The sequence below is a fragment of the Mastomys coucha genome, unplaced genomic scaffold (genome assembly GCF_008632895.1).
Source record: "Mastomys coucha isolate ucsf_1 unplaced genomic scaffold, UCSF_Mcou_1 pScaffold6, whole genome shotgun sequence".
In the NCBI taxonomy this organism is placed as follows: Eukaryota; Metazoa; Chordata; class Mammalia; order Rodentia; family Muridae; genus Mastomys; species Mastomys coucha.
Window position 1 is genome coordinate 38,625,474 of NW_022196912.1, and position 25,799 is coordinate 38,651,272.

The window sequence follows — 25,799 nt, forward strand, 5'->3', positions numbered from 1 at the left end:
TCAGTCTATAAAGTAGGTAATTTCTTTTGGCTGCTCCTCAGGACCAAGGATTAAATGAGGTTTGACAGCAAAATGGCCCAGTGTCTCTCTGTGTGGAACATCTCCTAGCCTTCCCCCACAACCCAAACCCTGATCACTGGTGGCTTGGTGGACGTGCGTGCACACACACACACACACACACACACACACACACACACACACACTTACTTTCTTGGACTTCAGTCAGTAGCCTTTGTTTGAGGCTCCCAACTGAGTTCCAATAACCAAAACTCAACCAATGATCACCATCGCCACCAGCCTTTCACAGGCTTTCCCTGACCACTCTGGGAACAAGTCCCATTTCTCCCTTGTCCCACGTGCTGCAGAAGACGGCTGCCACCCCCGGGGGGTGGGGGGAGGCAAAGATCCCCCCCCCAAAAAAAACGGGGCTGTTGTGGTATACACAACCAGGAGCAGCGCTGTCTTTTTCCTAAAGTTCTTACCTACGCAGCCGGAACCTTCACCATGTGCCAGGCGCGCTCTGGCTCTGGCTCTGGCTCTTGTTCTGGCTGTGACTCTGGATGGCTGTCTCACTTACCCACACGCACACATACAGACATGGACACCTCGCACACCCCTTGGCGCGCTATCCCCCGCCCTGCGGCCACCCTCACCTCGCTCGCGCCCTTTGTCCTCGCCCAGCGTCCTCGGAGCCCGCGCTACCCGAATCCGGCGCTGCGCAAAGCCCGGAGCCGCGGAGCCTGAGAGTCCGCCCGTCCGGGTCTTGTGGGCCGCCGGGCTTGGGGGGGGAACCTAGATGGGGCTGCGGCTCCGTCCAGGTGTAGGCACAGGAAAGGACTGGCCAGCCCCGCGGGTGTCGCGCTCGCCCCGTCCCACCCCTGCTGGAGGTACCCACCGCCTCCCTGGGCTCTCAGGGGGTTCCTGGATTGGGAGGGGTCCGCGCGGAAGTCGGAAGCCTCCTAGGACAGAGGTCATTTGTTGCTTGGCCACAAATGCCCGAAGAGGAGGAGGTGGGGTTGGGAAGGACGTACCAGTGAGCGAGACCCCCCCTCCCAGATGTTTCCACCCGGCGCAGGGCGTGTCCGTGGACCGCAGGACAACAGCCCTGCAGTTCAAGCAGACAGAGGTAGGGGACTCGGGTCCCCAACAATGGAGGCTGATGAACCCCCTACAATAAGGAAGTTACCTAAGACCAGCAGAGGAAGCCCCTGGAACCCTGAACACTTGCGGGTGGAACCGGAACTTTCCCTGGTGCGAGTGTGGGTCAGAAGGATGAGCACTGGAGGGAAAGAACAAACCGGCACTTGCCGGTGCAGACCTTTCTGGCCCCTGCAACACAGAGAGGGGCCGCGAGCAGCCAGCAGAGAAAGTGGGGGAAATTGAGGAAGCCAGACCACAGAAGGGACCCATGGTTATCAATACCTTCTCTTCTTTCTCCTCTTCCTCCTCCTCCTCCTAACCCCTCTCCTCCCTTTTCTAGAAAACCTTGTGTCTTTCTAACTTTCGAGACATACGGAGCACCTTGCACCCTCCTGCCATTCAAGAACCCCAGCAGGGCTAGTGAGATGCTCAGTGGGTACAGAAGCTTGCAGCCAAAAACTGAACCCCTGTGTTGGATCCCAGTTACTCACATGAGGAAAGGTAAGAAGCAACTGCTGCAAGCTGTCTCTCCTCCGAACTGTAACACACACCGATTAATAATAATAATAATAATAATAATAATAATAATAATAATAATAATAGCAAAGAGCTTGAGACAGGCTCACAGTCAAAGGTCCTAGAAAAACAGGGAGATTGTCTGACAAGGAGAAGGAGACAATAGGAGAGAATAAGGGTCAATCTCCCACAAAAGTGGGCAAGTTGAGGAATGCTCCCCTACCCCCACTTTCCTAATGCCAGGGGCATCAGCTTCCTATTCTAATTAGAAAATATTCCAAGCACAGGCCAGACTAGGGACAGTTAACATGAGTCTAGTGCCTAAGACTAGCCAAGCCTAACTGGCTGCAGATGTTTGTGTAATGAAACTATTTCAAGAAGTTGTAGTCCTGTTGATAAACTGCCTAGGATGGAGTGAATTCCCCAGCACCGCATACATATAAACCAGGCATGGCGGCCCATGCCTGTAAAGTCACCCCCCCACACACACACACACCCAGGAAATTGGAACTGGAGGATCAGAAGTTCAAGGACACCTTTGGCTACATCGAATTTGAGACTAGCCTGTACTAAGTAAAATTGCAGCTCAAGGAAAAAAAAAAAAAAACTATACAGTTGGAGCCCTCAGGCAGCCATGTAGGCTGCAGCTCTTTCTTCCCAATCTAACCTTCCATACTGTACCAGAAGGTTCGTACGTACTTACCGCCGGAAGGTAGACACAGCACTTATCAGCACTGCGGTTCTCCCTGTGGGATCACACTTTCCCATTCTGTAACCTGGACCCTGTATTCTGTTTTGCTCATGAGAATGTTTGCAAGATTCACCTGAGCTTACAGGCAGAGCCAGGTCCTTCACTGGAACTGCTGACTAATATTGCCTGCCATGAGCCTGGGACAACAGATGCTTCTGTTGACAGAAGAGTATGAACAAGTCTGAAGTCAACATTCTCGAATTACATTACAGAGTAACTGTTGCATTGATAGTGACCAACATACTTACTTCACGGTTTGGGTTAGAAACTTCAGCTGTTTGTAATTTTTCATGTCTATATGTGTATGTATATGTATATATGAATTTTATTATCTATAAAGTTTCATATGTATACACATATATAATATTACTTTGGTCATATTTCCCAACCCCAATATTGTCTCATCTTTCTCCTCCTATTGAAATCCTTCTTCCTAAGTTCTCCTACTTATGTATGTTCTATGTATGTCTGTGTGTGTGTGTGTGTGTGTGTCTGTTTTTGTATGTGTATGTATCTGTGTGTGAATGTCTGTGGATATAAATGTCTGTGGGTGTGTCTGGGTTTGTGTGTGTGTCTTTGGGTTTGTGTCTGTCTGTCTGTCTATGTATGTGTATTTATCTGTATGTGTGTCGGTACGTGTGAATGTCTGCAGGTGTGTGTCCCTGCATTTAATTAGCATGGCCTGCATAGTCCGTGAGTGGGAGAGCTACTTGCTTGAAGGCACCCTTACATTTTGACAGTTTATCTGGCAAACGAATAAAATAGGGAGCGAAAGTCAGCAAACTTTTTATAAAGGCAAGGAGCAGTTTAAGTTTTCCCTGGCATGACCGAGTCAAAGTCCTTTTATAGGTATTTAAAATGTAACCTTTTAAACTTGAAAAGAGGCTGGGGTACAGCTCAGTGGGAGAACGCTTGCCTGGCAAGTACACAGCCCCAGAGTCTATCCCCAGTGCATGCTAAATAAACTGACGAATAAATAAATAGCACCAGGCTGAGCTCATGGCTGCAAAAATGGAGCCTAACAAAGCTGATCAGGCCCACCCACAGCAGTCAGCTTGCAGCAGAAGAAAGAGACTTCAAATGGCCTCCTCTCCGTTCACAAGGCCATCCTCAACTCAAAGGGCATCCACTTGCAACCAATATTAAACTTATATGACCACAGTGTCCCACTTAGAAGAAAAGAAAAAGCCAATTTCTCACACATATAACCCCCCCCACTCATCCACATCCTCCCATATGTTTCTTCCTCGTGTGTCTCTATAGAAATACAACAACCTCCGGAGCACATAAATAACGCTGCCTACAAACCTTCACTGGTTATTATAATGACTTTGGGGAAAACACTGAATCCTAACTTTGAAAGTCTGTAATGAGTCTTAGAAATGTACAGGCTCCTACCAATTAAGGATTAATTAGAAAACAAAGTGGGCCCGCTAGAAAAGGCGTTGATTGTTTCCCAGCCTAATGAATCATTCCTAGTTCCTAGTTCATTAACTTAAGACACAGAGGGAAACACTTTGTATTCTTTTTCCTGGAGCTGAACCTGACCCAGTGATTTTATGTCTTTATTGAACTTGAACCAAAACTTGAAAATTAAAAAATAGGATTAAGTTAAAAATATATTATTAAATGAACTAAACTGACTTTATTTCAAATGTTGTTGAAAAAAATGGGGCCAAATCCAAACTTGTAGGGTCAGCTTCATACTTACCAAGGACCTGTCAGTCTCTGAGCCCATTCAGCGATCTGAGGTCTTCCCCCAGAGGCCATGAGGTCAGCCAGGCAATTAGACATGGCTTCTGGGCACCTTTGTCTCTTTGCTTAGCATTATCCATTGAATGCTCACACACACATTCTCTCTCACACACACTTGCATTCCTCTCTGCCTCATTCATAATACTCATCTTCCTGTACATTTTCTTCTTACATGTCTATTCATGTGTGCTTCCAGTCCCCCCACACATCTACATCTATAAATGCATACAGAACAATTGCTCTTTCCCATACACATTCATGGCTCTCCATAGTATTTCTCTCCACATACACAGATGCTCTCCCATATATATACCTTGTGACATAAACATTCCTCCACTGGATAACATAATCCCCTTCAGTTTGTGTTTCCTGACCTCCCAGCTCCTCCCAGGCCTTTTGCTTTTTTTACCATACACGTGTTTCTGCACCACTTTGTCAGATACAATTTCATCTGCTAGTGTCTTTGTGTATTTGTATATTTGGACACACACAATAAGTAAATATTTTAAAATAAAATAAATATAAATAGAGCCTTCCTCCAGTTCCAGTTGTGGCAGTTATTTAAGCAGTTGTACCTGGCACAAAAGTGGATGTGGCTTTTGAAACCTCTAATTATGTCTGTCAGGCAGTTTAGAATAGTGTATGAGTTGCCTGCCACTTGTTTCTATACAAAGAAGGCTTTTAAATGGCTTGAGGGTCCTTGAAGTTTGTTCTCTGATGTCTGTAAATTGCACCCCATTTATGTAGTTAACCAGCACTGGGGCTGGTGCTTCTCTCCCCATAGGGAACCACTTACATCCAGCTTCCTTTAAATGATCCTGAGATGTAAGGGTGAATGTTTACTAAAGCTGCCGTAACAAAGGGCCCCCAGACTTACTGACTCACAGGTGGGGACTAAAAAGATCCCAGATCAAAGTGTGGGCAGATTGGGCTCTTCCCTTGGCTTCCAGAAAAAAACATGTGCAAGCCTCTCTTATTGGCTCTCTTCTCGCTGTGTTTCTTAACAATGTCTTTCCTCTAAGCCCCTCTGCATCCCAATTTCTTCTTATAATAATACTAGACCTGTAGGATTAGGTCTCACCCTAATGACCTCATTTGATGTTAACTCTTTTTAAATGTCCCCTCAACAAATAAGGTCACGTCCATCAGGCTTTTACTTGTTTCTGCAGATGGTGGCTTATTAGCAAGAGGTAGTAACACTAAACTCCACCCTTACCAATACTAAGTCTGGGGCTGGGGTGTATTTCAGTTGGTGGGGTGCTTGTCCAGCATAAACAAACTGCTGAGCTCAGTCCCTAGCACGCTACTAAACCAGATGAAATAGTGCACACCATCCCTGGCTACACAGCAAGTTTAAAGGCCAGTCTGGGATATATAAGACTACCTATACAAACAAATAGTTTATCAGAGAACTGATGTAACATTTCCTCATTTAAACCCTTAAGTCCAAATCTAACTGAATCCCCTCCCCTCCACTTCACGGCTATCTTTCACATTCAAAACAAGAACAAAAACCACACACACACACACACACACACACACACACACACACACACCACTGAAAGAGAGGAACAGAGAGGCTGGACTCCTAAAGTGAACGTGCTCCACCTGGTGGAGAGACAAGGAACTTCATGGTACAGTCTCAATATGGGAGGCAGGAATTCCCAGTACGGGAACATTAGATGGACACATGAAGGAATCAGAGGCAAAGCCAAAATAGACCCCAGAGATAGGGTGCATAAGGCTAACAGTTAAACAGGGCATGTTTAACAATCAACAGAATAACACCAAACAAACTAAAGCAAGTGGAACAAAAAGAGATTAATGCAATTCATCTGACAAGACTTTCCTTCAAAATCCCAGTGCAGAACTGGACTTCTGTAAAAGAAAAGTCACTCCAGGTTGAGCCATGGGGTTGCAAATTCCAAGGTAACCTGGGATACACAGAGAGCTCAAGCCTAGCCTGAGCTACACAATGAGTTCAAGGCCCATCTGGGCTATAAAGGTAGGGTCTTTATTTTAAAGAAGAGGAGAAAGGGACATGGGACAAGTGGGGGGGGGCGATAAGGAGGGGAAGAAGGAACAAGAAGAGGAAGGAAGAGAGGAGGAAAGGGATGAAAGGGAAGAGGGGGAGGTGGGGGAGTAGGAAGGGGAGAGGGGGAGAAGAGGGATGGGAGGAGGAGGGAAAGGCAAGAAAAGGAGGAAAGGGAAGAGGAGAAGGAAGAGGATGAAAGGGAAGGGGGAGGAGGAAGAGGAAAAGGAGAGGAACAGGAAGAAGAAGGAGAGAAGAGGAACAGAAGGGGGACAAGGTAGAGGAGGCAGAGGAGGAAGAAGTGAGGAGGAACAAGAGGAGGAGAGATATAAAGGTTTGAATAAGATGATCCTCTATGTGTGCACAGACATTCTCTCTATAACATGAAGCAATATTTAGGGACCTCTCTAGTTATAACAGCAGCTACAAGAAAGCAGAACTGAAAAAATACGCAAAGGTAATAACACTCTCCGTGTGGATGACCACCTTCTCACTCTTAGCATCACCCATCTTCCCTGTCTCCAAAGTATATATGTCCATTACAGCATACCTGCTTGTTGAATGCATCAATTATGTCCTAATTAGGGTTCCTATAGCCGTGATGAAACAACATGACCAAACCCAACTTGGAGAGGAAAGTGTTTATTTGGCTTATGCTTCCATATCACTGTTCGTCATCAAAGGAAGTCAGGACAGAAAGTCGGGGCAGGAACCTGGAGGCAGGAGCTGATGCCGACACTATGGGGGAGTGCTACTTACTGGCTTGTTCCTCATAGCTTGCTCAGCCTGCTTTCTTATAAAAACCCAGGATCACCAGCCCATGGATGGCACCACCCACAATGGCCAGGATCACTAATCAAGAAAATGCCTTAGATGCCCCAGTGTAGGAGAATTGAGAGCAGGGAAGCAGAAGTGGGCAGGTGGGTGGAAGAACACCCTCATAGTATCAGGGGGGATGGGATGGGGGTTTCTGGGGGGGGCCTGGGAAAGGGGATAACATTTGAAATGTAAATAAAGAAAATATCCTATAAATATCCAATAAAATTAGCAATAGAAGTTTTAATACTATAAATATTAGTAAAATTAAAATAAAGAGTTTTAAGTTTAAAAAAAGAAAAAGAAAATGCCCTACAGTTGTATCTTATGGAAGTATTTTTTTCTCAATTGATGTTCCCTCCTATCAGATGACTCTAGCTTGTTTCAAATTGACATGGAATGAGCCAAGACACCATCCACTTTTGTTCTAGGTCTTTAATCCCCAAATATCACATCATAAAAGTTAACTTGGCTTTAACAAAGTATCGATTTAGGGGAATGGGTACTTGCAGGGCCAGGAGGAGCTAGTTTCCCACCAGGACCCAGTCAGTGCCTTATAGAATATATTCAAACCCCTGAGTTTTGATATGGTAGTTCCGGATAGAGACATGGAACCTGCATTTCTAGTAACTAACACACACACACACACACACACACACACACACACACTTACCCAGGCAATGCTGAGACTCGTGACTCGTTGTCGCATGGTAGAAGAAATAAGAGATCTCTCCTGTGCTCTCCCTCTGACTCCCTCTAGATCTCAGGCATCCCAAGCTAGCCTCAAACTCATTACTCACAACTTAGCTGTAGATGTTTCTGAACTTCTGACCCTCCTACTTCCACTTCCCAAGTGCTTGGGATCAAAAGTGTGCTACCACATCTTGTTCATATAGTGATGAAAATAAAATCAAGGTTACATGCACACTAGGCAAGCACTCTACCAACTGCTCCTCTCCATCCATGCTCCCTTCAGTGTCTGTTGTGAGAGCATCCCAGTTCTTGAGGGGTTTTGCCTAGTTGCCTCCCAAAGGCCATTTCTAAGAACCATTTCATTGGGCATTGATTTTGAGCACATGACTCTCAGAAGGGAATAAGAATCTTCAGTTTCTAGTGAGTGGCACAAAGGATCCACCAGCTGAAGGCCTGTTGGGTCACCAGAAATCTAGCCAGAGTCTGTGTCTCACTTACTGTTCCAGATAGCTTTACGGGGTGATGCAGGAACAAGCCCCAAAGCCCGTTATTATTTTCCCCTCCTCCTCTGTGTTGCCATGGTATCAGACATGTTCAATTCGTCCTTATGCTTTCTGGTCATCACTAACCTGGGAGCTCCTAGTACTCCAGGATGTCCTTGTGAGAGTTAGAGCTCCTGACCTACAGCCCAGTACCGGAAAGATGCTCAAACAATGCAGGAATGATTTAGACCTCAGGCTACAGCCACATGATTGGGCTTTTATGTGACGGAGGGAAGATTGAATAGCTGTTCTCCTTTTCCCCAGATGGGTGTGCTCAAGCTCTTTCATTAGTCTGGAGTGCCTAGCACCTGTCCTAAGTCACACCCCTCCTTCACTGGCCTAACTCCTTTTGACTATAGAAAATATAGTCAGTTTTCAACAAGCTGCTGAAGGATCCAAATACCAAAATGAATTATCCAGCTGTGAACTCAAACCATGTCCCTAGCACTTGCTAGATAGCCCCTTTGGTAACTTTTGTAATCTTACTGATCAATTTTCTGATCTGTAAACTGGGAAGAAAACTATTCTTCAGGATTTGCTAGCAGCGGAAGCTTGTTTTTTTGTTGTTGCTTTGGTTGTTTAAGACATGCTCTCTCACTATGTAACCCTGCTGACCTCCAACATCTGGTGGTCCTGACTCAGTGTCCAGAGTGTTGTTATTCTGAGCATACACCACCATGCTTGGCCATACCCTTCAGATTTGATATGAGACTCACATGAACAAAGGTATAGAGAGGATTTGACATTCAACAGAGGATGGATAAAGGGGTCTTAAAATTCGCCATGACTGTTCTCCTGCACTGGATCTCTCTGAACTCCTTGTGGTAGAGGCTTTCCTAGTTGCTCTGAGAAACTCTCCACTCTGCATAAAATGTGTTCTTTCTCTTCAAGAGATGACCTCTCCACAGCTGTATTCTATTTCTAACAATCTTCCGCAAACATTTAGTGAGTGCTAGCTCCAAGCTAAACACTGGAGATTCCAAGAGGATCAAAGACCTCTGACCCCCTAAGAAAGTATCTGATCCCTAGAAATGTATAATCTACTGGGAGCCAACTTCCTCCAAAAGCCCTTCCTGCCCTCACTAAGCCCCAGGTCTCACTCCTGCAGCCCAGGAGCTTCCCTCCAGCCTGGAATTTCCACATTGTGTTATCCTTTCATCCAAACACAGAGGCTGGAGACGTGGCTCTGTAGTTAAGAGCACTTCTGCCTTTCCAACAGGACCAGAGCATCTATATCCAGGGGCTGAAACCCACTTGCAACTCCAGCTCCCAGAAGGTAGAAGCCTCAAGTCTCTAAAGGCATTGCACTCATGTGCACATATCCACACATACACATAATTTAAAAATAAGTGAATGGGGCTGAAGAGACAGCTCAGTTGTTAAGAGCACTGACTGTTCTTCCAGAGAACCCAGGTTTAATTCCCAGCACCTACATGGTGGCTCATAACTGTCTGTAATTCCAGTGTCCACACACAGACATGCATGCAGGCAAAAAAACAAATCACACTGTAAAGGAATTTTAATCCAGCAACATGGCTACTCTGGCAAAGGATCACATCCAAAGACTTTCTAAGTCTATATGATCTTGCCAAATGTAGACACACTCTGGATTATAGTACAACCTGGCTGGAATACAGACCTTAGTACACACCTTTAATACCTAACAATGAAGGTAAGATTGGTTTGTAGAAGAAAGCAGCCATGTTTAAAAGTAACATCTAATTGAGGGCAGACAAAGTGAAGAATCAGAGAAAGATTTGATAGAATGAGTCAGAGGATACACCCAATTCACAAGAGAACAGGACAGGAAAGAAGTTACTTAAGAAGGGGGTGGCACTGGGCAGTGGTGGCATATCCTTTTAAGCCCAGCACTTGGGAGGCAGAGACAGGCGGATTTCTGAGTTTGAGGCCAGCCTGGTCTACAGAGTGAGTTCCAGAACAGCCAGGGCTATACAGAGAAACCCTGTCTCGAAAAACCAAAAAGAAAAAAAGAAAGAAAGAAAGAAGGAAGGAAAGAAATAAAGGAAGGAGGGTGGCAGTTTACTGGGACAGTTTTACAGAGACAAGTTTTAGAGAGAACAAGCTAGTAACTTTATTCAGTAAAAACTCCCCATATTACAAATTTAGGAACTAAGGCACAGAACGACTTTTAGAAACTGTCTTAAACCCTTACAACTCGAAAAGATACCTATGGCTCCAAGTAACTTACTTCTCTTTTCTTTTCTCTTTTTAAAGTTTAGTTTAGTTTCTATGTATAGATATTTAGCCTACATATATGTCTAACATGTTAACATGTTCGTGCCTGGTACCTGTGGAGACCAGAAAAAGAGCATTAGATTCCCCTAGGCCTGGAGGTAACATATGGTTGGGGGATGGGAATTGAACTCAGGTCCTCTGGAAGTTCTCCTAAACTTAGCCAGTGTTCCTAAATGCAGAAGTATCTCTCCAAGCCCCAGTTAAAATGTTTTCTCTTTCTCCTCCATTGGATTCTGAGATCCAGTCTATTATATTCAAAACAGTATCTTCTTGAGCCAGCCCAATACCTGATACAATAAGTAACCAAAAACTGATACACGGAAAAAAAAAAAAAAGTTTGTGGTTTTGGGACAAAGTCTACTCTCACTATGAACTTTAGCTGACTTCGAACTCAAACACGTGATCTCCCTGCCTGGGCCTCTATGGCGCTCGACTTAGAAGGTTGCGCATTTTGGTCCCTCCAAGATGGCTTGTTTATGAGCATGTGCTAAGCACCATTATATGCGTGATGGGAGCTGGACCTTAATCGTCCCTGGGCACTCAGAATCTGCAGTCCGCCGGTCGGGACTGGGAAGCGCCCGCTCCGGTCTCCCGGAATCCCTGCTCCACCTCTTTCCTTCCCCAACCCCATCCCACCACACCCTCCGCCATCCTCTCCGAGGACCCAGACTCCGGAACACCCGGGCGTCAGCCGCGGGCGAGGACCCGTGTGCGCGGGAGAGCTCACGGAAGGCGGTGCGCATGTGCAAAGGCAGGCGCACTGCGCATGCGGAAAGATGGCCGGCTCGGGAACCTGAGTGCCTCCGCGGTCACCCTGGTCCCCTCCGCGCCAACCCTGGTCCCCTCTGCGCCTGGGCGCATCGCTGGGCGAGTGGGACCGCGGCGCTTCGTGGGTGGAGCCGCAGTGTTCCGTGGGTGGAGCGGAAGGTCGGGGCGACGCTGAAGGGGCCGGGAACGCGCGCGCCGAGCCTCTCGGGAAGGCGGGAGGGCGCGAGGGGCGCGAGGGGCGCGGGACAGCATGAGTCAGCAGCGGACAGCGCGGAGACTGCCCAGCCTGTTGGTGGACCCGGCGCAGGAAACCGTGCGCCGCCGCTGCCGGGACCCCATCAACGTGGAGAACCTACTGGTGAGCGGGAACCCGGGCCACGGGGAGGGGGTATCGCGTGCTGTGGGACTCGCTCCTAACGCCAGGCTCTCTGCACAGTGTCGCTTGGTGCCCCGGGGCTCTCCCTGCAGCTCCCGATCCTTGAACCGCCCTCTGCTTTTTAAATGTTTCTATTGGATTTACTTACTTTGTATTAGGGGTGTGCGCCGCGGATGCGTGGATTCCACGAGACACGTGTAATGCTTAAAAGGCAACTTGGGGCAGCCTGTTCCATGCTTCTACCCTTGTGGTTCGCGGAATGGAACTCTGGTGGAGTTTGTAAAGCTTGGTGGCAAGTGCCTTAACCGGCTGAGCGATCTTGCCCCTCCATCTTTGCTGTTTGACAGGGAAAATGAAAGAGCGAAAGAGTTCCCTCCTGCGTTCTGTGATTCCCACCTTTCTCAGAGTCCCTGCTGGATCCGTCCTTTGTCCGTTTCTCCTGATAACTGTTTTCTCCTCAAGGCAAACCATTCTGGCCGGTCCCGTGCCAGATAGTTCACGAGCATTGTCTTGTCTGACTCCTCAGAGCTACCTTGAGATTGTTATTCTTAGAGTTTGTCAGAACTGTGTACAGAGATGTCTGGCCTTGTGGCTAGGTAATGAGGAAACTGGGAGGAACCTCAAAATGATTGAAAGTGACAGCCTTTCCCTAACTTCTTTCTCTTTTTTTTTTTTTTTTTTTTAAAAAAAAGTGATTTCGGCTCAGTTTCCACTTGACCTTACATTACCACCCAGCACTGCTGGGGACTCGAGTTCTAAGTACTCGGTAAGATTATTGTAAACAAGATCACTAGATTACTGATGGTTTTCTCAATTACAGTATTAGTTTCACACCTTATCTTGTGTCACAACTAACCACTCACTCTTGGCTGAGAAGTCTTCGTTGTGTTTTTGACAGCCATGGTGGGTTCCCTTGTCCCCTTCTTCCTTTTCAGACATGTGGTTGTCATCCAGGATTCTCTACAGTTTGTTCATGTAGGTGACCACTCACTACTGCTAACTTGTGGCCTGTGACCATGGTAGGTTTTTTGGTTTGTTTTTTTTTTTTTTTTTTTTTTTTTTTTTTAAGGATTTGATAGACACTCTAAATGTTCACACTGGAAAAACCACTTAACTTTTTGTACTGCATCATAAGATAACATCCTCTGAAGTCGTAGATATTCTTATCCAATCTGGTGTTTTCAGTTGCCTCGAGGTAACTCCCAAATCTGTACATCTTTCCTAGAGCTCTCCAACCGTATGTTAGATGTCCCTACTTAGATCTAAAACTTTAAAAAAAAAGTCTGTGTGTATGCCATGTGTGTACTGGTGCCCACAGAGGCCAGAAAACGGTGTTAGATAGATCACCTAGACCTCATAACAAGTGGTTATGAGCTAGCACATGGATGAACCGAGCCCTCTGGAAGAGCAGCAGAGAGCCATCTCTCCAGCCATAGATTTCAAACTCTTACATCCAAAGCCAGATTCACAGACCCCTTGCCTAAAAAACAAACCTCTTTCTCAAATCCTACCTTAATGGTGCTCTGCCTACTGTGGTGCCCAACTCTGGCATGGCTTTTTCCTTCTTCTCTTTTTTCAGAATTGCCTCCAGACCCCCACCCCCACCTCCAGGTCACTGACGTTATTAACATCAGTAGCTGCCGTCCAGTGCTATTCCATGCTATAATGCCATCTCGACCGGTTTCCTGCCATTATTGCTGCCTCTCACTCACTGTGTGCTTCACCCTTAGCTGATGGGCTCTTGAAGGTGTGTTTCTAACCTCATTTGGCCAAAGGAATTAGTGGTTCTTCAGCACTTCCAGGACAAAGTAGAACCCTCTCACCGTAATCTGCCTCCATGTTTACCTTTCCTAAATTATTTTTCTGAGGTTCCATACTCCATCCTTCGCCTTATTTCCATATTGTCATCGAGATGTCTGAGGTCCAGATTCGTGGGTAACTTATGACCTAAGTGCCTTTAGCCATTCCTTAACCTCAAGACTGTTAGTCATACTCTGTGTGCCCCAGAGCAATCCTGTACTTGACTGCTCAGTCCTCTGCAGGTTTATTTCATACTTTAGTGAAGATCTGGCTGTGGACAAAGGATTAAGCAAGGAGTTAATAAAGTGGGGACTCTATTCTCTTGCCTGTAAAATAGTGACTTAACATGTCAGTGGTTTTTTAATTGACTAGTGAATGCAAAGAATTAATAAGCCACTGTGCAGAGCAGTTATGTATCTTGCTGAGTGTTTGTTGCCAGTATAAGTTAAATGGCTTAAATCTGCTCTTGGCTTTGGAGCAGGGAGAAAATAGTCCTAGATGGAGGTGAACGTGGTTTCCACATTAGAAGATAAGGAAGGATCTGGATGGTGACATGAATGCAGTCACCTTAGAGAGATTAGTGTTCAATGAGCTCCTGAAGGTGTATTGCTCCCACACAGGGAGCTAATACAGAGAAACCTATGCATAGAGAGAATTAACTACTTAGGAGGCAGTGTCTAGGACATTAGTCTCTAAAGTTACCTTTTATTTTTCTCTCCCACCTTTAAAGCTTCTAGCCAGGTGTGGTGGCCCAGTTCTGTAATGCCAGTCCTTGGGAGGCAGAGGCAGAAGGATGGTGAGTGAAAGGCCTTCCTAGGCTATATAGCAAGTTCCAGGCCAACCTGGACTGTACAGTGAGATCCTGTCCTCATCATTACCCTAACCCTCCAAACAGAGAAGATTCTAAAGCCACTTAAAGCTGTACTTACAAGGGATGGGATCAGGGGGTGGCAATATTCCAGTCTGTGTCCCCGGAAGTAGACACAGAGGTTTCTAGATGTGAGAATTAGAACAGTAAGGAAGTGGGTTGGAACATGTCCAATGTGCAGCTCACTTACCAGGGTCACTGCTGAGTGTTCTCTGAAAGTCTGAGGTCTCTAATGGTGTCCACTGAGGCTGGTGGGGTGGGGAGTCTTCTGTCCTTCCATACGTCAGCAAGATGGCTTTTGCAGCTTCACAGTGAGAGTGTTAGCCAAGCACAGTCAGCACACTTATGTGGTCCCATCATTCAGAGGCTGAAGTAAGAGGAAGGCACATTTAAAACCAGCCTGAGCTACATAGGGAGTTCTAGACTAGCCAGGACATTCTAGCAAGAAGCTATCTCAGAAAGAGAAAAAAGGATTTTAGACACAGGGAAGACAATGAATGATAGTTTGGAACCCATTTCCTATGTCAGTACATCCAGTGTATAATGGATCTGCATTTATTGCAGGGTATGGGCTCATGTCTCATTGCAGTGCTGTCCTTGTACCAAACTGTAAGCAGAGGAGATGCCTCTCTAAAGCAGATGAGCAGTCAATAAGTAGTCTTTGTGCAGAGCTTGGCCCTCTTACTCTAAGTTAAAAGGGAGTTCCTGCAGCAGGCAGCTGTGAGTGCGTATTAACACTTCAGGACACTTGTTAACACGCTTTTCACATCAGTGTGGGAGGTTGGGCTTAATTCTCAATTCAAGAACCTTGCTATGAGGCAGGAATGTATGCTAAGTTGAGAGTGTTTACTTAGCATGCATAGAACTCCAGGTTCAATCCCAGGATTAAATAAATGGGTGCTGAGGCGTATGCATGCAATCCTGGCACTTCAGTGATGGAGACAGGAGGGTCAGAAATTCAGAGTCATCCTTAGGAATAGGTTGAGTTTGAGGCTAGCCTGGGCTTTATGAGACCTTTCTCAAAAAAAGCCTTGCAGACCAGCCAAATAGCACATAGGTACTTGCTGCCAAGTCTTACAGCCTGAATTCAATCCCCAGGAAGCATATGATGGAAGGAGAGAACTGACTCTACAGGTTGTACGCCATTGCACATACAGGCAAAATATATAAGTGGAAGAAGAAAAACCTTGCTTCAGTGGCTAGTCTAAAGTATGTTTGGAGAAGGGTTACATGTAAAAATAGCAATAACAGTTGGTCACACTTGTCTCTGGCCAGCTTTCACAGGACTGCTTCAGAGTTCTGTTGTTGGATGCCATTGCCAACAGTGCTGAGAGCTAGTCCCTGCCTATGACAGGAGCATCCAGCTTCAGGGTTGCACACCCAGCATGTCACATGGTCATTTCAGTCCTATACTGGCCTAAACTGGCTCTGTTGCAGGATGTCATCTTAAGTTAACCTGCTACCAGATGTTCTTGTCAGAGGTGACAAGAATCATCTGCAAAGGTTCTATGACTCTGGTATGAGCAGCTTCTCTGTTGGCCACCAGGCCACCAGCTGCCCAACCCCTGACGCTTTAGCCAATTCGCTGTCCCACTTGACCACATTTAGAGACCATGAATGAGATTGTGTCATGGTCTTGTTCAGAAGTCTTTGGTGAGTCTCCACTGCTTAAAACATAAACACTTCAGCATAGCCTTGACATGGTTGGTCATCTTCTAGCTACAAAACTGGACCACTTCCACATGGCCATAGTGTGCACCTGTGCTGGGAGCAAAACAATTCCTAAATGTATTGCAAATCGCTATTGCAGTTGATGCAGCTTCAGCGTGTTCTGCATGGCAAGAACAGCACTGGGGCTGCTGCCCTTTGCCTGGTCTCAGGAATCTAACGGTATTCTTATTCCTCTATCCATAGCATGTAGTGCTTCCCATTACATTTTTTTTAAGGCTTCCAATTGTTTATTAATGGGAATGCATGCCTCCCTGAGAATTAGTGAGCAAATTTTTGGAGCCACTTAAGTAGCCGGGGGGCGGCGGGGTGAGCCTCAACAGGTGTGTGCCATGACTGCCACATCTCTGAGCCTTCCAAGACTTAGGGTTGCGCCCTAGCCATCCTTCTCGGTCTTCCCCCCCAGCGCCTGCTGCTGCTGATACAGGAGTGTCTGCTGGGCACTGTTTCCCACTTAAGTATCCTGGCTCCTTCCGGTCTTCCTTTATTTACACAGAAGTATGTGCAGCCTAGGGGTCCTTGGGCAGGCCTTATATCACAAACCAAGTGTAGTTTGGAAAGACTCCCTTTCTCACTCCCTTGTTACTTCAGGATGGGGGCGGGAAGGCCTTAAAAAAAGAATTACCACAGAACAAAATGTATTCGCGTGACTGTTTATAAAATGCTGAGTTAATTTTTACATTTTCTTTTTTCTAGCCATCAAAAATAAGGATTAATCTAGAAGAAAATGTACAGTACGTGTCCATGAGAAGTAAGTTGATTCCTAAGTGAATTTGGGTTTTCTGGTTTGAGCATCACGTGGTTAACTTGGTTGGTTTTGCTGGTGCATGGGGTCATGAGAACAGAAGTAACGTGGCTGCAAAGGATATACCTTGCTGTGGTGGCTGAAATCGAGGCTGGGTGAGAGGAGTGGTGTCTTTGCCCTCTTAGTTCAATGGCAGTACTATATGCCTCAGTAAAGCCTCCTACCACAGAGTCTCCTGCGGTCCCTTTACTCCTCCTGGCTTTACTCTCTCATGGGCTCATGTTTAGGATATTAGATGAGCCTTCATGATCGATAGATGGCCCCTCCCTTGATTTCTTCTCCTTAGGTCCTTCTCCTGGGCAGGTTTTTTTTATCTCTAGATGCCCAGGTGTATGTCTCGGAAACCATCTTTTGTTTCCCTAGGCATCTGCCACTGTGTCCCCTGGGGCTGGTCAGCAGGTCTAGTCAGTTTAACCTTTGAGGCATCTCTTTCAACTGTCCCACACCTGTGTGTGAATGATCGCACTTCAGGGCACAGCTGTAGGTTGTTGTCCATCGTAACTGGATAAGCCGAGCCCAGAGAGGTTAAGCAGCTTGCTCAGAGTCAGTGTTTGGGCCTATGTGTGTACCTCTGGAGCTGGAGTCTTCATCCTGTGTGCGTACACTGCTGCCTCTGTCTAACAGCTCTGATTCCCAAGCTCAGTCGGTTTTGCTGCCTCTTCCACCTCTAGTTTGGACCCCAGTGTGTGCTCAGTTCTCAGATACTTTGCCCTCCTTAGAGTGGTGGGCACCCCTCTCCATCCTCCCTTAGGAGCATCCCCATTTCTCCACTCCAGCAAAGGTTGCATTTCATGTTCTCAAGTAACTGTGAGTAACACTCAGCACACTGCTGTCTATTGCAGAGATCCTTACCAGGCCCATGCCGTTCTCTTGGCTAGAGAACTGTCTCCACAGCAGCCCTTGTTAGAAGATGTTCAGTTAGATTTGTTCTCTATAAAATGGCTGGCATCCTCAGAATGTGCTTATAACCTGAGCTAGTAAGACTAAAGCATGCCCAATAACGTGAGTGAGTATGAAATGAGAATAGTGCAACCCGGCTTGTCTTGTGAGCATCGTTTGAGTTTATGTACCCAAGGACTAGGATAACTCACCAGATACTCCATGCAGTTAAATGTGCAGCCATTAAGAACAATAAAGTTTAGCCGGGCATGGTGTGCAAGCCTTTAATCCTAGAACTTGGGAGGCAGAGGCAGATAGATCTCTGAGTTCAAGGCCAGCCTGGTGTACACAGTAGAATTTCAGAACAGCCAGGGCTACACAGAGAAACCCTGTCATGAAAAAAAAGAATGAATAAATGAAATAATGAGAGAGAAGAGAGAGAGAGAGAGAGGGAGAGAGGATATTTGTTCATGATCCTGATGGTCACAGTATTAAAAGAGCACATTATGAAATGTTACCTTCCTACTCACTCTTGCTTTTAAAAAACTCTGTGTGTGAGGGCCTGGAGAGATGGCTCAGTAAGTAAGAGCACTTGTTCCTCTTCCAGAGGACCCAGTTTGATTTCCCAGCACCTACACAGTGACTCATAACCACCTGCAACTCTAGTTGCAGGGGATCCTGTGCCTTTTTCTGACTTCTGTGGGCACAGGACACATAAACACATGGTGTGTGCACATGCAAGCAAAACACTCATGCATATAAAATAAGTAACTTTTTAAAATTAAAATGAGATTGTTTAAAAACTATACTTATGAGCAGAGGCTGTTGCTCAGTGGTAAGGTACTTGCTCGGCATCAGTGAATCAGGTTCATGCCTCAACATGCCCCAAAGAAGAATGAGTAAAACTATATTTTGTGTTGGCAGATTTATTACTCATATGAAATGAAGGCATTTCATTCTGAAACCATTTCTGACCCTGTTCCTGAGTGGTGTGGAGATGATTACAGATATTTCTTCTTTGATAAGAGATATAAGACTTGTAAAAATGAGTATTAGTGGAAACTCACACTGGCCTTTATTGAAACCTGACACGTTTGCTTAGACCAGCTGAGACCAAATTGCTTTTCATCCAGCTAGAGAAATGTTTCCATAGAAACTAGCAGTGATGGATTGGTGTGCAGTGGTGGCATGGGGGGGCGAAGGGTGGGAATCTCTGTCTGGTCTGATCCTGAGGGAATAAGCAGCTGACCAAGAGGGCTGAGAAATGTTGGTTCACATGGTACTCTGTCCTCATTTACAGAAGCTCTGAAAGTGAAGAGGCCCCGGTTTGACGTGTCGCTGGTATACTTAACTCGAAAGTTTATGGATCTTGTCAGATCTGCCCCTGGGGGCATTCTTGACTTAAACAAGGTTGCCACAAAACTGGGTGTCCGGAAGAGGCGAGTGTATGATATCACCAATGTCTTGGATGGCATCGAACTTGTGGAAAAGAAATCTAAGAACCACATTCGGTGGATGTGAGTTGATGCCTGTCATCCCATTCCTCCCCCTTCTTTTTAAGTGAGTGGCACTTCTGCCCAACTGCAGCAGTGTTTGGGAATAGAAAATGAAGTTTTTATGATTCTTCTTAGGCCAAAATTGATTCCTTAAGGTTGTCATCTTGTCTCACAGAGCACTTAAGACTACTTAGGTCTAAATGGGAACATTAGATACAGAATCTCATTCACAGGGTGTGGAAAACTTAAATGGGAAAAAAGTTAATTTCCCCTTTGATCATAACAATGAAACATCTGATGGTAGAGGTTATTTTAGGATATATTAAAGGCAGGTTTATTGGGAAGCTGCTCTCAAAAGAGTTTACTGGCCCTAAGGATTGAGGCAAAGGGAGTCACTATGGGGATGGGAGAAGGGGAAAAGAAAGAGAAAAGGTGCAGAGAGAGAAGAGAGGAGGTGTTAAAAATGTATTTCCTTAGTAACAACAGAAAACATGATTTTCACAGAGTAGCATAGTACACAGCCAGAAACCCAGCCCCTGGGTTATGATTGGGTCTTTCTGGGGAGGAGCAGGCATCTGCATTCTCAGCAGGTACACTAGTGACTGTGTTGCTGGTGGGCTGGCACACTGCCCTGATTGTAAAAACAGACTTAATATCCAAAAGGCAGTGCTAAATAGTTGACATGATTGGGAAGGATCTCATGGAGAAGAAGTCTAAAGATAAGACAAGGACAGAGCTCTGTTTGTGTGTGTGTGTGTGTATGTGTGTGTGTGTGTGTGTGTGTGTGTGTGTGTGTGGAAAAAAGCTGTATATTTAGGAAAAATAATTCCAGCATTCAGGTACATTAGGGATACCACAGGCACATGTAAAACCTGAAGATCATCACATGACTAAACAAACGTTAGAGGAGAAGGGTTTGTGAAGGACACTGTTTTAGGACAAAACACAGGCAACTCTGATGGGAATGCACTCCTTTAGGGTACTTGTGTCAGTCATTTAAATCCCAGCAATTGGGAGGCAGAGGCAAGTGGCTTTCTGTGCGTTCAAGGCCAGCCAAGGCTACTTAGAGAAACCCTGTCCCAAGAAAAGAAGGGGCATAACTCACATAGATTGTGTAAAAGGAAATGCAGACGTGGAGTTCTAGCAGGCCCTGTCACTTGATCAGCTCTACCACCACAGAGAGCCTTGCTCCCCTTCTGGCAGCTCCTGACCCTGTGTTTGTCTCCTTCTGTAGAGGATCTGACCTGAACAACTTTGGGGCCGCACCCCAGCAGAAGAAGCTGCAGGCAGAGCTCTCCGACCTGTCGGCAATGGAAGATGCCTTGGACGAGTTGATTAAAGATTGTGCTCAGCAACTGTTGGAGTTAACAGATGACAAAGAAAATGAGAGATATCCTTCCATCTGTACCTTTGTAGAGTTTCTGCTTCCTGAGAAGATAGTGTATTAGGGAGAGCTTAGGAATTTAATGTACATATTCAGGATATAAAATTAGGCCCTTAAAAGTTGGAGTAAGTAAGTTTAGTACTGTAGCTTCTTTGTGCGCCTTGGTCAAGTCTGCCATTGCTACTTAAGTTAAGGAGGTGTTTTGCTTTTGTTTTTTAATTTCTGTAGTCTTTGTCCTGATGTTAAAATGTTTGTCAGCTTTTGTGAAAATCAGATTTTTCCCTAATTTGTGAGGTAGTTTATTTCTGAAGCAGAATGTGCTGTGACCAAATTAGTACCTATGCTCACCACTCTGTAGAAGCTTCGTAGAGCAGGATCCAGAAGAGGCTGGCCCTCTGCACCTGCTTCTCCCAGGCCCCCAGACTGTCCTGCTATCTGTGACATTCAGTGTCCTCTGAGTGTCAGGAATTCCAAGTAGGCCCTGAATTCCTGCTCCCCCTGCTCTCCACGGCAGTCACATCCTATTACCACAGGACAGATCTTAGAAAATCTGAGCCAAGGCTTGCAGTGCCATAGCCAGCCAGAGAGTCTGTAGTCTAAAAGAAAGGAAGGCAGCGTAATTGTGCCGAGTGACAGATGTATCTGGCAACACAGGAGCAGCTGAAAGGCACTCGGTAATTCAGCCAGTGTGCTTAAAAGGAAATGGCGGATGCACAGCAGCACCGAGAGCTTCCTGGGAGCTCTTCCTGTTTGCAGACTTGGTTTTCCCTGCCTGCTGGAGGATGCTTACCCAAGCCGTGAATGCTCATTTCTCAAGTTCTCATAGAGCTAACTCTAACAGTGAGTGAGAATTCACACTGAATGTACCGTAGGTGGGGATTTGATCCTAGTGGATTCCCCTTACCCGCAGCTTTGCTTTCTGTAATCTCTGCTGCCCACAATCGGCTATGATCTAAAAATATTAAGGAAAAATTCTAGAAGTAACTTGTTTTTTTAAATAACTTGCAGTATGCTATATGTTGTAATTATGCTCTTATTGATTTCTTACTGTGCCTGATTAATAAGTTTAACCTTACTGTGGTACTGTATGCATATGGAAATGCACAGTATATGTAGGGTTTGGTATTAGTCCGTGGCTTTGGGGATCTGCTGGGGATTTATAACATCTACTCCCAACCCCACCCCAAGGACAAGAGGATAACTACCTTCATGAGTAGTGTTTATGTTCAGGATTTAGGCTTTATTATTATTTTTCTCCAGAAATTGCTATAATCAATATTCGGTTTAAAGGAGTTCTTTGAATTACAAATATAAAACACCATAAAATCTTAAGAATTCTTTTTGAAATAATTATTATGAAGCTTTTTTTTTGTTTCCCTTCATTGTAAGGTTATATTCCATAAAAGCTATACTATTCTTGTAATAAGAGATGCTGATGCGTGCACTGGTGCATGCCTTCATTCCCAGCACTCAGGAGGCAGAGAAAGGCAGGTCTCTAGGTTCAAGGACGGACTGGTCCATGTAGCAAGTTCTAGACCAGCCAGTGCTCAAGAGTGAGACTTTGCCTCCAAAACCAAAACCAGAAGGAAGGTATTGGGAGTTAGTGGTCTACCCATCTTGTCAGATCCTTGACCAGGTTTCACACTAGCGTACGTAACCTATCAGGATATTCATGGCATTCAAGCTTTCCACGAACAGATTGTCATTGCAGTGAAGGCTCCAGAGGAAACCAGACTGGATGTTCCAGCTCCCAGAGAAGTAGGTAGCGCTGCACTGGAGGGAGGATTTAAAAAGGGAGGAGGTGGGCTAGCTGCCACGTCAGTGACCACTGCGTCACTTCTTACTGAGCGCTTGTCAAGCTCTACGCCTTAACTATGAGTGAGGTAATCCTTGTAACCTCAGAGATGAAGAGGCCAGCCCAGAGAGGCTGGAGTGCTTCAGGAGCGCACACAGTGACCAGCAGCAGGACCAGGCATAGGACCAGAGTTTGGCTTGCAAGCGCTCTCCGCCATGCTGTTGCTGTCAGGCTGTGGGAGAAATCACCCCATTGGCCTTGGGGTTCAAATTCCAAAAGTAATAGCTGATACAGCTAGAGCTTTGGTGAACTCGCCAAAGACTATGAATGAGCTAGAGCACTGAGTCACGGATACACAGCCTTCATAAGATCAGTCTTTGTGTCAGCTGCTCCAGGAAAGTTTGTCCGGAAAAGTGTGATTGTCACCATCACCAGAAGGCCACTTGGTGAGGATAGGGTCAAAACCAAAGCCAGTGGCCCTTCTTGGCACAGAACATGAAGTTCTAACAGCCGGGTGTCCCCCAGCTGCCCGTGCCCAGCTCTTCATCGAGGTGGTGAGGAATATTGACACCACGCTCCTTTTGTCCACAGCAGAAGTGAGACCCTGTTACCTGACGGGGGTCATTAGTCATGAAGGAGTACTAGCTTTGCCCTCAACCACATTCAGACTGTGCCTTGGTGATGTTCCTTAGTTTTGGATTTAGACAAGAATCCCAGTAACATATTGAGGTTGAGTTATTCCACAGATGCTGAAACCCTTTAAAATTAAATAGCCACTAATCTTGCAGCACGGCTTTTCTTTGGGGCATGGCTAATCCATTCTACAGGAATTAATGGGGTTTGGTTTCCCAGTGCTCTGAGCTGCTTGACTGTAATTGCTAAATCGCTCTGAGCCTTTGAGCTCACTCAGAGCCTCTTTTGGTCCCATTAGAACTCTGTGAATGAAGCCCTCCAGGCTAGGTCAGTGTATTCTGACTACAGAAGGCTCTGGTGGGGACTATGTGCCTAGTATAGGGCTGGCACAGTGGCCTTCAACTCATCTGGCTTCCTACTTGTTCATGAAAATAGTTCTGTTGGAGCAAGCCTTAAGGATCTGTTTGGATGTTACCCATCTGCTTTTACATTACCGTGGCAGAGTTAAGTAGTTATGACAGGGACAGCATGGCCTGAAGAGTCAGAAATAGGTACCATGTCCTCCACCCCCTTTTTAAATGTTTTTGAAAACTTCCATGTATGTGTGTAGGTATGTGCACCTCAGTGCAAATGCCCAGGGAGACGTTGGCTTTGGCTCCCCTGGAACAGGAGTTCCAGATGGTTATGATCATCCTGATCTGGGTGCTAGGATCCAAACTGGATCCCTAAGAGGGGTACGCACTCTGAACAGTGAGCTACCTCGTGGTCCCCCAGGAATCCCCTTTACAGAGTGATTTAGTGGCTGGTGAGCTTTGAACTCCTTTCCACTGACTGCCAGTTGGGAGCAACATTATTTCCTTGCGTTATCTAGTGATGAAAGGTTTCCATTTAAACCAGACCTGCCCCGACACTTCAGCCACGAAGTACAAAGGTGGTCAGTCTGTCTCACCTGTCTGGTACCAGGAAGGACATAAGAGGTTTACAGCTTTCTAAGAAGCAGATGACACCCCGCTTGCTTGGATGAGATCCCAGAGCGGAAAGGAGCTGGAGCAACAGTGATGTCTAAACTGGCCTCTCCATGTGGATGCGGAAATGGTGGGCTTGAGGAGAGCCAGGCCAGCTCCCAATGGGAAAGACAAGGAATCACAACTGAAAATGCCCCTTACACATTTAGCCTCTAAACACAAACAACCACACGTTTAATTTCTTAGGAGAAAACCACTGGAATTTGCTCCTGGGTTAATAAGACTGAGGTGAAAGGATAACATTCATTTAATGTGGTTCTCTTTGTGTATGATGTCTCAAATTACATGAGGCTTGTTTTGATTTCATCTTTTCCTCGTACATCTTTTGACTGGACAGAGAATAGCCTTCCTGTAACCTCAGTGCCTCTGTACTGGTTTGGAAACCCAAACACCTGATTGTATAATACAGCTGGTACTCCAGAGCTTCCCTACGCCAGAGGAGGAGGAGAACTTTTCCTTCTTTGGAGGACTTTGGAGCTTTGGAGAACTCAGCTATCGAGGTCTTAACTGTGCATTGGCCAGGGGTTTAAAATGCGGTGACAGTTGAAAGCATGCTTTTCTCAAATGCATGGTAGAAAGGAAACTACAAGAATTTAAGTTAACTGAGAAGCTGTGATTAGTGGATGCCAGTGCTCACCTTAACAGTTTCTGTGTCCTTTGCTAGGATTCTATCACAGTACATATCAGGAGCACCAAAGGACCCATTGATGTATATTTGTGTGAAGTAGAACAGAACCACTCAAATGGTAAAACAACCGATGGAATAGAAGCCTCTCCATCTAAAAGCAGCCATTCACAGTGCCCAGAGAAAGGTAAACATGCCAATTTTGTGATTAGAGAAATACTGAGGTTCTAACACTCGGTTCTATGTAACTTGAATACATATCTTTTAAGGGGTTTTTTATGATTGCAGGTGCCCTTGGAGGTCCAAGGCATAGAATCCTCTGGATCTGGAATTACAGGCACTTGTGAGGACTAGGTGCTAGAAAAAGAACCATGGGGCTCGGGGAGGGCATTAGCAGCTCTTCACTGCTGGGCCATCTCTCTAGCCTCCATTTGATATTTTTGCACCTTCTGTATTCCATGCATTTCTGAAATCTCAGCACTGGGGAAGCCTAATGCAGGAAGATCCAAATTACGACCTAGCCTCAGCTACATAGTGAGACTGTCTCCACACACATGCTACACCATTGTGATATGGTTTTGAGGGGGCACCAGCTGGTAGACTCTGGGCAGAGAGGGCCATCTGGGCTATCAGGCGGGTACTTTCCAGCCACAGGCTCATGTGCCCGTTTTTCCCATGAGCCTGATATCATTTCTGCCATTGGTGTAAGAGTAGGTTCTTGAGCAGAGGACTTCATTTGTTTGCATTGTTGAATTGTGTGCTCAGCCTTCCCTCTGTTTCTTTGTGTCTTATTCCAGAAGACAAGCCTCCTCAGTGAGTGAAGAACTTCTCAGAGTGAGTGGCTCATAGCAGTGCAGAGTGACGAAGGTCTTTGGAGCATCCCGAGTGGGTGAATCATGTACCCCCCTCCCTCGTGGGTGAATCATGTGCCCCATCGTTTGATCCTCAGCAATAAGTCTCCTCGGAGTGCTCTTGTAGACTTGTAGCTGCACTGAAGGCCAGTAGTGTTCTCCCGAGTAGCCTCCAGCATGGGTTCCTGGGTGGGTTCCCCATCCAGTATCAGCTCTTTCGATAATTCTTCGCTGACTTTTGTCAGTGAAATAGGCCTCTTGCCTC

General features: G+C 45.9%; 2 protein-coding genes across 12 annotated transcripts in view; one reads left to right on the forward strand and one right to left on the reverse strand.

Moving 5' to 3' along the window:
* Greb1 (growth regulating estrogen receptor binding 1) overlaps nt 1–12,063 on the reverse strand; it is a 137,634-nt gene extending 125,571 nt beyond the window's left edge. For 7 of the 9 annotated variants that reach the window (XM_031355596.1, XM_031355597.1, XM_031355595.1 and 4 more), the window contains exon 1: nt 11,794–12,063. The gene's annotated coding sequence lies outside the window, so the exon portion shown is untranslated. Of the gene's footprint in view, nt 1–653; nt 846–1,186; nt 1,232–11,793 lie in introns of those variants that run through there. The other 2 variants (XM_031355593.1, XM_031355591.1) reach the window with 2 other exon arrangements.
* E2f6 (E2F transcription factor 6) lies at nt 11,262–25,793 on the forward strand. 3 transcript variants are annotated; one of them, XM_031355602.1, is made up of 10 exons: nt 11,262–11,627; nt 12,581–12,664; nt 13,225–13,392; nt 14,176–14,241; nt 16,738–16,792; nt 19,026–19,242; nt 20,456–20,611; nt 22,249–22,363; nt 24,723–24,870; nt 25,481–25,793. In XM_031355602.1, the coding sequence occupies exons 4-10, from the start codon at nt 14,239–14,241 to the stop codon at nt 25,498–25,500; spliced, it is 714 nt and encodes a 237-aa protein (XP_031211462.1). In that variant the 5' UTR covers nt 11,262–11,627; nt 12,581–12,664; nt 13,225–13,392; nt 14,176–14,238; the 3' UTR covers nt 25,501–25,793. The 3 variants fall into 3 exon arrangements, with proteins under 3 accessions (XP_031211462.1, XP_031211464.1, XP_031211461.1); XM_031355604.1 differs by lacking the exon at nt 12,581–12,664; XM_031355601.1 differs by lacking the exons at nt 12,581–12,664; nt 13,225–13,392; nt 14,176–14,241.
* The last annotated feature ends 6 nt before the right edge of the window (nt 25,794–25,799 follow it).

Bases quoted from the DNA above. Each gene is read 5' to 3' on its own strand.
- E2f6 (XM_031355601.1), top strand. From the start codon at position 11,520: ATGAGTCAGCAGCGGACAGCGCGGAGACTGCCCAGCCTGTTGGTGGAC. The intron at 16,793-19,025 runs GTAAGTTGATTC...CCTCATTTACAG, and splicing joins ACAGTACGTGTCCATGAGAA to AAGCTCTGAAAGTGAAGAGG. The intron at 19,243-20,455 runs GTGAGTTGATGC...CTCCTTCTGTAG, and splicing joins AAGAACCACATTCGGTGGAT to AGGATCTGACCTGAACAACT.